The sequence below is a fragment of the Myxine glutinosa genome, chromosome 5, assembly GCF_964187855.1.
Source record: "Myxine glutinosa chromosome 5, kmMyxGlut1.1, whole genome shotgun sequence".
Taxonomy (NCBI): Eukaryota; Metazoa; Chordata; class Myxini; order Myxiniformes; family Myxinidae; genus Myxine; species Myxine glutinosa.
In genome coordinates this window covers 110,675,033-110,687,137 of record NC_136265.1, presented here as the reverse complement: position 1 = coordinate 110,687,137, position 12,105 = coordinate 110,675,033, and the positions used below count along the sequence as shown (strand labels likewise).

Genomic DNA, 12,105 nt, shown 5'->3' with positions numbered 1-12,105 from the left:
ATAACTAGGAAGATGTCCGAAAGTTGTCTACGTGTGGTGCGGTGGACCTGGGCACGACATTTAATGGGGGAATAAGGGGAAGGTCGGCTCTACTGATTGTTATTTACATGCAATGGGACTAGGGAATGGGGGATTGGGGAAAGTTGGGGAGTATTGGAGAAAATAGGGGAATATTTACAAGCGGATATGGAGGCCAAATTCCATATTCGCAACATTGCACCCTTCTCTACCCTCGGGGCGTCCCGACCCGATAAATTTTTACCTACTTTAGTGTGGCACGCAATGTAGTTCCCTCTACTATTAACTCTACCCTGAGTGCGACAGTTTTACAGATATTCACAAATGAGTAAATATGTCCCCCTGCGACGTTGCACCCTTCTCCTCACAGAAACACACCCACAGGATAACCGAATCCGGAAAGAATTCTCAAACTAAACATACAGCCGGTAGGGAGCATTATTTACAAGACTACGCTGCTATTTACACTACGATCCAGGACCTGTTTTTGGAGGGACACATGCAGATGTTATGCATAGAGAGAGAGCGCGCTTGCCAACATCGATACACCAACCCACGAGTGCTCTGTGGCCGACGGCCTTTAATAACGTGCAGAGCACCCTTCCCGAGCATCAACAGCACCACCCCACCACCAATCGGTGCAGTCACCATTGTTCATTGGAATAAAAATAAATTCGACAACCCCTAACCCTGCAGGTGTCTCTTGCTCTTCTTGTGGTGCACTTGGTGGTGTTAACTATTAGTGGTTCACCTGTATGGCATAGGTGCCACGTTGACCCATAGGTCCATCCCCGGGTGGTGCTTGGCCGCAAACGAACTGCGGTCCATTGTGGGTGGCCACAAACATTGCGGTCCATATGGTGTATCGATCCCGGCAGCAAACAGCGAAAGTGCAGGCCCACAACTGCGCAGCCAGCACCTCTCTCTCCTCTCTCTCTACCCCAAAGCCAGATCCTCGGAGGTGGGAGACAAAAGAAGCAGACAAGTGAGTAAGGTGGTAAGGGCGCAAAAGTGCACGCAATACAAGATGATGCACACTGGGGGCACATGGGAACCAGGTGAGACAGGTACGTTCCTACCGTACGCTCCCCCCCCACCAGGTAACCTACATGGCCCCTCCCTTACCCCTTACTGTATCCACACAACACAACACTACCCATAAACATCTACTTTACAAATCAACAAACATCCCTACTGTCTTCCCCGTTCCTCCCATATACCAAATTCGTCTTCTCTCCCTCCTAACCAATCAAATTTGCCATTTTCAACTCAACATCAAAATTTGCCATTACCAATTCATCATCAGTCCCTCCTAGGGAGGGAGAGATGGAATCACCCCAATGTCTCATCCACGTCGTGATGCGTCTCACAAATCCACACAGCGATTCATCTCCTGCAACACAAACAAAGAAAACACAGGTGTGGAGTCATCATCATCATCACCACAGGTAAGTGGCTGCGTATGGTGCGACAGGTTCTTCAATCCTAACTATTTCCTAAATGACTTTAACAACTTTACACCACCCGGGGTCTTCCTCCGGCCAAACCATTGGCCCTCTTACACTATGGGTTCTAAAAACCAATTCCCATTGGCCAAACTGTGGTGCTCTTCAATTTGGGGTCTCACTCCCCCGATTCATCTCCCGGTGCCCTCGTACAATTTCTGGGCTGTGGCGTGTACCTCTCCCAGTGGGTCTACCCACCTGCACCCCTCCACCACTGCAGTTGCCTCCGAGCTTACCTGCTCCTTACCCTAACCTATCTACCTGGGGAAGGCCCTCTGGCGCTCTCCCCACTCCGTGCCCTCTCTGGCACTGGGCTGCCTGATCCACACCCGGGATCCTCAGGCACCCACTCACAACTACCGGCTCCCAGAGCCCACCTGCGGCCTCACCTGGCCGACATCCTCACAGTGGTGGAGTGCCCAACCAACTACACACACTAACAGGCTACACGCCCAGCCATTTCCACAACACTAATGCACCCATCCACAACACCATTCTGCCACCGCACCACAAATGCCAATATCCAACCACAATTTACCTGCACCCTCTACCTAACACTTACACTACCCGCCCCGGGTACTCGTGAAAGGGGTCCACTCTTCCCCCATCCACACCTTCGCACCACGCACACCACTCCATACCACTTACTCCAACTCTCTCCACACACCTGTACTTGCACACCTGTGCTCTCACACCTGGTGCCACCTGCACCCTTCTCTCCCCAAGCGCATTCGCGCTGATCCACACACTCACTACTCATACACTGCTCCACACACCTGTCCAGTTGCACACCTGTGCAATCACACCTGTTCAATTCTCACACACACACGGCATCATCTCAGCTAACTACTCCCTTCTGAAACTTGCGCTTCCCAGTCGTCCCTTTAAACTATTGCGCTCCCTCGTCATTATCATCCACACTAATCTACCTGCGTCCCCACTACAGGTATCAGTCACTAACTAATCTTAACGTTACCTACTGTCATCTTCGCTAGATCCCTATCAATATAACCTAACCCACCCGGGCTAGTTTTCACTGCCATACACCCCATAAACTATTGCTCCTTTGCCCCCCCCTGTGAGGGATGGTGGATTTGCCATCCCACCACATCGGGGGTCTCTCACTACCAATTTTGCACATCAAATTTCAACAAATTAAAAATTTGCCAATCACTGCCCATCATCTGCCAATCACTACTGCCAATCCCTTGCCAATCATCAAATTTTGTTTTTCTCTAATTTTGGGTCCAAAACACTAACCTCATCACCCAGTCGACTCACTAATACCTCTCGGTGCGCCACTCCCTGTCCAAAGCCCGGCTTCGTGAAGCCAAGCAATGGATGCTGGTTGTTTTGTGCCAGCGGGTGGATGCGTCCGGCATTCGGGGCAGGGACGGGGGCTTACCCGGGCCGAGATCCCACGCATCACCTCGGCGTGGAGCCATCCAATGTCCCGATCTCGACCTGCCGGCACGTCTCAACAAAACGTGGTCGCCATAACGACCCTTCCTATCGGGCTGCCCGCTCCGCCTAGTGGAGCACGGACGCGGCCGTTCAAAGCGAGGCCCAGCACGCACCGAGGGCCCGACTCGGCTATAAGTCGTTCTAAACTCTACCCCGTCTAACGTTGATGCTTCACCTGCATGCTTACATCCCGCAGCCCGTTCCTTGCTCACACATCCAGCCGTTTCCATGCCCCTCGTACCGTTCCTTACACACCCAGGTACTCTCATTCCACTCACAGCCTTGGTCACACACCTGACCACCGAACACTTTGGCACACATTCGTTGGTAGCACACCTCACCAACACACTTCTTCGCGCCCCCTCCTCGGTCACCTCCTCTGTGACAATCACAGGTGTGCTCTCATTCGCACACCCAACCACGTGCCTCACCACTAATTCCAGCGTGCATTCCCACTCACGCTCTACCATTCCAGGTGTGCATCCTTCCATCCCAGGTGTACATCCTCGCTCACCTGTCACAACTAACTCACTCTCCTTGTCACTCTCAATACTCTCACCTCCACTCTTAACCACGCACTCACCCTTACTCTTGACAGCACACTCTTTCCCCATGCACCTGTCCGTCACACACCTTTCTCGCGCACACTCTCCCGTTACACCCTCTGTAACACTCACCACAGGTGGACACTCTTCCTTACTTCTGACAGCGCACTCTTTCCTCATGCACCTGTCCGTCACACACCTTTCTCGCGCACACTCTTGTGTTACACCCTCTGTAACACTCACCACACCACGCTTCCATGTGCTCCCTCGCACATGTGCTACGACCGACTCACTCTCGCCAGCACCCTCACTCCTTGGCACGCACTTTTTCCTCACACACCCCAGAGTCGGACTTTCTCGCTCACCTCCTTTTTCGCACACCAGACCTGTCGCACACTTCACCCACGGCCTCTCACGAACACCCGGGTCCATCTCGACCCCCAAGCTTCTTAAATCACCTGGCGCATCATACGCACGACCATATTGGTCACCACTTACACCGGGTCCTCTTCCTCTTCGCTTCTCCTCCATCACCTGCGAATCCCTCATCCGGTTAATGAGCACATCACGATCCAAACACAGACTTTGGACCAATTCTTTTATCTCCTCTTTTATCTCTTTGTTATCCCCTCTCCGTCGCTTCTTAATTTCGCTCACCCCTTCTTCCACTTCTTCTAATTTGTGCCTCACCTCTTTTATTCCCCGGTACGTCTCCTCAAGCTCGTCCTCCAAGGCTACCTTGACCGTTTCCATGTGCGTCCTCACCTGCCGGTCCTTCGTCTCCATTACCTCTATCACCTCGTCCAACCTCGTTGTCAGTCCCTCACGTACCATCTGACATTCCCTCTTCGTCGCTACCAAGTCATCTTTTAGTTCTTTCTGTGTCGCCTTTAAACCTCCTAATACCGCAGTGTTCCTTTGAACCTGCTCCACTAACTCCGTCTGTCCCACCGTCAGCTGCTCCACCTCCTGCGTCAGGTCCTCTATGCCCCCTTGTAACTTTACAGTCCCCTTTCTCACCTCCTTTTCCATGTGCTCCTCACAGTGCCTCACCTCCTCGCGCACTCCTCCGACCTCCTCACTCACTCCTCTTCTGATCTCCTCTCCCATCACTTGCATCTCCTGCCCAGATGCCACCCTCATCTGCTCCATTTCCTCCCTGTGAGCATCCAGTTTGGTTTCTACCCCCATTCTGACCCCCTCTATCTGCTGCCCCATTTGGTTAACTTCCCTTTCCGCTTGGTCCCTCATGTCCCTCAATTTGCCTTCCATCCTGTTTTCTAACCCCTCTAACCCATTTTTCACTCCCTCTATCTGATTCTCCTGGGCAGCCATTCTATTTTCTACCCCCGTTAACCCATTCTTTACTTCTTTTATCCCGTTGTCTAACCCCTCAAATTTCTTTTCTAATCCCTCACCGGTACCCCTCATTTGGCCCTCCAATCGCTCACCCTGAGCATCCATCCGGTTCCCCATTACCCCCATTTGGTTTTCCAATCGCTCACTATTCTTTTCCATAAGGGCCGTCATTTGTATAAAAAAAAGTTCCAATCTTCCCAGCGGCGCTACTTCGGTCGCGGGCACGGTGACCAGCGAGGCGCCATTTTGCGCGCCCGCTTCTTCGTGCGTGACGGCGCTATTTTGCGAACCTGCCGCCCTCACTGCTTCGCTCTCCTCCTGTCCCTCATTTTGGTCCTGGATCGACCCTACCTCACTCTCCTTTACCGGACCCCAGCTGTCTTGATCCGCCATAGCGCGACTTTCAAAATTCGGTTTTTATTTTTTATTTTCGTAAAACAAATTGAAATTTCGCCGTTATAATTTCGCGCGGGAAACGCGCTCCGAATCGATTCGGTCGAGCGCCGTACGCGCTCCGGCTCGATTTTCCCTCCCAAAATTTGGGCCTAACTAATTTAGTCCCGGGTTCGAATTCCACTCCTCGACACCAATTGTTACAGACGTGGCTTGGATGTTATTTACCGAGCGGTTTTATGGTATGACCACGTCTGCACAAGTTACCCGATTGTGCCCGAACGTTGACTAATCGCGCTATGCTAGACCAATGAAGGAAAAAGAAGACACACGGCTGGAATTAATACGACACGACACCAGGGATACGGTTCTCAAAGGTTGTTTTTACAATAATGCGGAAGGTTTAGATTACAGGGACAAGAGGGAAACATAGGAAGGTGGGCACTTAAACACACTTATATTAACCCCAACGGACGACAGATAAACGGGACAAGGCTCACTCACACGGGGTTTGATGGCAAAGAAAGCGGGTAGCGATCGCTCCAGGTGCACCTGGGCTCAGGGCAGGATCACGTACGGTCCAGTTTAAGAGATGCGGTGGAGGTATTGCAGCGCTCGAGGGGTGGCGACTTCTCTCTCCAGGCTGGGGGCGCATCTCACGTCACATCCGGCGCGGGGCCGCGTATATCCGGCGGGGAGTGACACGCCCTCGGCTCGTTAGCTCCGCCTCGTGGAATCGGCACGTTGCTTCTCATTGGGTGCGTGCGGGGGGTTCACCAGGCTCCGCCCTTGACGAGGAGCTGACAAGGAGCCCCTTCGTGGTAACCCCGTGGAGCGCATGGTCTGGAGCTAATCGAGCCGGTGTGAGGACGCATCCTCCCCCGCTCCGCCGCCATCTCCTCTGTTGTTGTTGTAATTGTTGGGGAAGAAGATGGAAGGAGGTATGGGAAAGGTCCTAAACTCACTACTGATGCCATATAATCACATTCTGGTGCAACGAAGAGTCATAATTAATGGAGACGAGGCCTTAACTGACATAGAATAAGAATAACTAGGAAGATGTCCGAAAGTTGTCTACGTGTGGTGCGGTGGACCTGGGCACGACATTTAATGGGGGAATAAGGGGAAGGTCGGCTCTACTGATTGTTATTTACATGCAATGGGACTAGGGAATGGGGGATTGGGGAAAGTTGGGGAGTATTGGAGAAAATAGGGGAATATTTACAAGCGGATATGGAGGCCAAATTCCATATTCGCAACAATATATATATATATATATATAATTCATTCTGCCCTGTCTTCTAGCAACCATTGAAATTGGTTTAAAATAACTTTAGTCAGTGTAGTATACTGCTTTATTCTACCAGGTGAGCACCCAGGGGTATTGCCCCTATTTTTTAAGTACTGTATAGTTGAGGCTCGTGGAGGAGGTAGATCACAGAACAGAACAGACCAGAAAATAACAATAACAATGAAAAGAACAGTGGAAAGAGGGTGGGGGTGAGGGAGAGGACCACGCACCTACAGCAGGTTCGAGGAACGAAATTGAACGAGACTTGGAGAAAGGCAAGACACTGGAGATAATGAGAGTATGGGGAGGGATTCGGAGAATACAGTGGGTGACAAGGCAGAGTGTAGGTTCAAGCTCTCAATCACAGATTGAGGAGGGGTGGGGTGATGCCGGAGGAAGCAGAAATGGAAGAAAAAACAAACAAAAAAATGGAGGAGGGGATGGGGGGTGGGGGGCGAGGGAAGGACTCGATAACCTGGTAGCCCGGAAAGAAGTGGGGTTTGGGATGGTTAATGAAGTTTGGAGAGATCATGGATGGGGGATGATCTGAGATGGTGGTGAACAGCTGTCTTGAAAACCCCTACCCTCTACCTCTTGAAGACCTGAAGGTGGGAATGACATTGAAGAGACTGGAAGTTGGTTCCAGAGGCGAGAGAAAAGAGCAATTAATCAGTGGAGGTGAGCAGTGACTGAGATTCTTCAAGAAGATTGTTATGGAAGGAGATGATCGGATTTCAGAGATTTCAGAGAAAATTTCATTTTCAGAGTCCTTTCAGAGAGATGGTGAGTGTGTGAGATTTGTCAGGATTGAAAGACATTCTAAGCGGTTGACCAGCCTGTGATTTTATCGAGGTGTGTAGAGAGGGAAGAAGCTGCTGTCTGCCCATCTGAAGGATAAGGGATGTTACGGCAGAGGGTTGAGTCATTAGAAAATAGATGAAGAATATTTTCTTGTCAGAAAGATCGTTGATGTAGGATTAGGAATAGGACCGGAGTTAGAACACTGTCTTGTGTTCTTTTAGCTCTTTCAGCTCTTTCACGAGCCTCGATTCAGTATACAAAAAAAACAAAAAAAACTGTCTTGTGCCACTCGAGCTTTAACAGGGAGAGATGAGAAGATGCCGTTGAGAGCCATGTGCTGGTCAGATGTTGAGAAGGCAGTAAGCCATGTGTGAGGTGCCCTTGAATGCCATAGGTGGAGAGTTTGGATAGCAAGGTGGGGTGCTAGACTGTATCAAATGCTTGATATGTCCAGAGAAACAACCCTTTGTCTCTCTCTTTGTCTTATCCTGTCTCACCGCTTTCCGCATCCTCACCAAACTTTGTTAGCGTAACTAACGATCTCTTGCAATTTTGCTTCAGGCATCTATATTTACTTTCAACTTGTTTCATTGCATCGGTTGAGTGAAAAGTAGACTTTTCTCAAAGCGTACACCATGCCTGATGATGTCGCGCCATTTCAATGTGTGGTTCTTTGAGGCCAACCATCATGGTACGAGTATTTGTGTTGTCATCTCTCTGTTTTCTGTTCGTTTCGGATTGTTGTTCTATGACTCTCCTGTCCTATTGAATTCCACACCATCCCATCACCAATTCTTGGGCATATTCACTTTTTTAAGCAATGTGATGTTGATGCTTTAATAAAACATTTGTGATTGGAATGACTTAAAACGGTGCGCACAGCAATATGTAAATGTTTGCATATGATCACACTGACAAATTTCTGTGACCCCTCGCTTCTGCAAAGTATCGATCCAAATAAGCTTCCAGCTTTATGAATGCACCTGTAGGTTATATTGTCACTGTCAAACCGATATTTGCAAAAAATTGTCTCATCATGTTCTTAGTGCCCTCTGAACAGTCCAAACAGACTGATCTTCCAACTTTTGACTGGACCCGCAGCAATAATGTTGTGCATTGTCTGCATGATGTGTGCAGGGCATGCGTTGACACGAGTGAGCATGGTGATCTTGAGCGCTGCAAAGCTCTCGGCTCGTACAAGGAGCGCCAAGAATTTGCCTGTTTTGGGAAATCTGCGATGTTGAATTTCTCTCTAACGATCTACGATGATGGAAACACTTTGTGCATTTGCTCCAATTCTGGTAACGTTTGAGTTCATTGCATCCGCATGTATATATCTATATCTATATCTATATATATATATTTGTGCAGCGTCTGTCCTGTCCTGTCCTGTGTTGTGTTGTGTTGTCACTGAACTACTTTCTCAAACTTTTATGAAATCGTACCAAACTTCTGGTATGCACATATCTCTCCCGTCGGTATGTCCTAAGGGTATTGTTTTTGAAAAACCTTCCTATTTTTTTTTTTTGGGGGGGGAATTTTTTTTTCCCCAACTTCAATTGTTTATAAAATGTGATATCACGTATATTACAAATACATTTGTGCAAAATAATTGTTTGAATTATGATTGGTTTAAACCATGACAAAACGGCAACTCGGGTACAGTCATTTATCTATATATCGACACATCTGGGCAGTGTCTGTGTTGTCACTTAACGACTCCCTCAAACTTTTGTTTCCGTGGTTGTGAAGTGTTTTTAATAACGTTGTGGTGGTTTTGAATCACGTGGTGGTGAGGTATTTTGAATTATGTGGTGGTGAGGTGTTTTTAAATGACGTGGTGGTGAGGTGTTTTTAAATCACATGGTGGTAAGGTGTTTCTCAATCAGATGGTGGTGAGGTGTTTTGATTTACGTGGTGGTGAGGTATTTATAATTACGTGGTGGTGAGGTGTTTTTAATTATGTGGTGGTGAGGTGTTTAGAATTGGTGATGAGGTGTTTTGAATTATGTGGTGGTGAGGTGTTTTGAATTATTTGGTGGTGAGGTGTTTTTAAATGACGTGGTGGTGAGGTGTTTTTAATTTTGTGGCTGTGAGGTGTTTTTATTACGTGTTTTATGGCTGTGACGTGTTTTTACTTTCGTGGTGGTGAGGTGTTTTTATTACGTGTTTTATGGCTGTGAGGTGTTTTTACGTGTTTTACATTATTACGTGTTTTATGGCTGTGAGGTGTTTTTAATTTTGTGGTGGTGAGGTGTTTTTATTACGTGTTTTATGGCTGTGAGGTGTTTTTATTACGTGTTTTATGGCTGTGAGGTGTTTTTATTATGTGTTTTTATGGCTGTGAGGTGTTTTCAATTTCGTGGTGGTGAGGTGTTTTTAATTTCGTGCTGGTGAGGTGTTTTTATTACGTGTTTTATGGCTGTGAGGTGTTTTAAATTACTTGGGGGTGAGGTATTTTGAATTACGTGGTGGTGAGGTGTTTTGAATTACGTGGTGGTGAGGTGTTTTGAATTACTTGGTGGTGAGGTGTTTTGAATTACGTGGTGGTGAGGTGTAATCGTCCCAAACTTCCAGTCTGAACCTACCCCTCCCCTATGTATGTGCGGAGGGGTTCTTTCTTGAAAAAAAAAACATTCAACCTAAATCTTCAACCTAAATTGCCTATGAAAATGTAATATCACAAACACAACAAATACATTTGTGCAAAATAATTGTTTGTATTATGATTGGTGTAAAACATGACAACACAGCAACTCAGGTGCAGTCATTATCCTCAGCTAAAATAAGCCTGTTCCTCAGCAACGACCCGCTCGCCTCACCAAGCTAGTACATATATATATATATATATATATATATATATATATATATATATATATATATATATATATATATATATATATACTGAAACGCAAAATAAACTTACCACCTTTGAAACCTTTAAATATCAACAATAACACTGCGAGTAGTAAATGTGTGAACTTATTTGTGGACAATAGTGTCCTCACTGTCAGACAAAACGGTCACGGATGGTCACTTGAACCTTCAATGGTCACTTCATAGCACAGCTGTTGAACAGCCGTTTTGACTGTCAGTGATTATCCAAGGGGTATGGGATGATTTTAATGAGCTGCACGTGATGTCTTGATATTGGCTTTAAAAAGGCCAGTGCAAAATGGGCATTTCAATCAACATGCCACCATTGTCAAGGGATCAACGGCAGCGTGCCCTGGGCATGCTGCAAGGTGGACTGAGCTACCGTGAGGTGGCACGTCGCCTTTGCTGTTCACACCAGACGATATCGGCCCTGCTGGACAGACACCCTCCACAACTCTGCAGATGACAGACCTCGATCAGGGAGGCCAAGAGTCACCACTGCAAGGCAGGACAGGCAGATGGTCCGAAGTCACCTTCGGGATCGATTCCGTCCAGCATCCCGCACTGCGGCAGAAACTCCGGGGCGTGCAAACCCACGGATCTCCAATGATACTGCACGAAGACGACTGCATGACTATGGTCTGACTGCCAGAAGACCATACAGAGGCCCCGTGATGACGGCTGCCCATCGCCGCAACCGACAGATATGGTGCCAGCAGCATCAGCGGTGGACCTTGGCGCAGTGAAATGTAATAAAATTGTAACAGTTCAAAATAAAACAAACCAACAATTGCTTATTGAAACATTGGCATTTTATTGATGACATGTCAAGTTTTTGACCAAGATACACCATCTCATCAGTTTGTTCTACAGTACAGAACAGCACAGGGTGCAATGTCAGTCCCCTTTCAATAGCGTGTGTGGCCACCATTGTTTTGGATAGAGGCAGTGCATCGTCGGCGTATACTGCCTACCAGTCTTTTGATGGATTGCTGCTGGATTCTGTCCCACTCTGTCCTCAATGTCTGAAGCAGCTCTGCCCGTGTCCTGGCCCTGCCAACTACGCATCTCCCAAGCTCATCCCACAGGTGCTCTATGGGATTCAGGTCAGGGGAGAGCGCAGGCCACTGCATGGTGTTGATGTTCTCGCCTTGGAGAAATGCAGTGGTAAAGCGAGCAGCATGGGGACGAGCGTTGTCATGCTGAAAGGTTCTCAGTTCTGGGTGGTCTACCAGGAATGGCAGCAGATGAGGTCGCAGGATGTTATCCACATACCGCTGGGCGTTAAGATTCCCATCCACAACCACCAGCGGCGTCCTGTACCGGCCTGATATGGCGGCCCACACCATCACACTTGGGCCACCCCACCTGTTGGCCTGACGCACGCAACAATCGGCATATCGCTCGCCAGTTCTTCTCCAGACACGCTCACGCCCATCAGGACTGTCCACACATAACCTTGACATCGCTGAAAGCGACCTCGTTCCACTGTGCCAAGGTCCACCGCTGATGCTGCTGGCACCATCTCTGTCGGTTGCGGCGATGGGCAGCCGTCATCACGGGGCCTCTGTATGGTCTTCTGGCAGTCAGACCATAGTCATGCAGTCGTCTTCGTGCAGTATCATTGGAGATCCGTGGGTTTGCACGCCCCGGAGTTTCTGCCGCAGTGCGGGATGCTGGACGGAATCGATCCCGCAGGTGACTTCGGACCATCTGCCTGTCCTGCCTTGCAGTGGTGACTCTTGGCCTCCCTGATCGAGGTCTGTCATCTGCAGAGTTGTGGAGGGTGTCTCTGTCCACCAGGGCCGATATCGTCTGGTGTGAACAGCCAAGGCGACGTGCCACCTCACGG

The 12,105-nt window shown here is 48.6% G+C and overlaps 1 protein-coding gene across 4 annotated transcripts in view; it reads left to right on the top strand.

Annotated features, from left to right (window-relative positions):
• TPP2 (tripeptidyl peptidase 2) overlaps positions 1-12,105 on the top strand; it is a 201,391-nt gene that overhangs the window by 51,337 nt on the left and 137,949 nt on the right. For all 4 annotated transcript variants that reach the window (XM_078778530.1, XM_078778531.1, XM_078778532.1 and 1 more), the window contains one exon: positions 8,514-8,677. In XM_078778530.1, the coding sequence (XP_078634656.1) occupies positions 8,514-8,677 (164 nt within the window). The remainder of the gene's footprint in view (positions 1-8,513; positions 8,678-12,105) is intronic.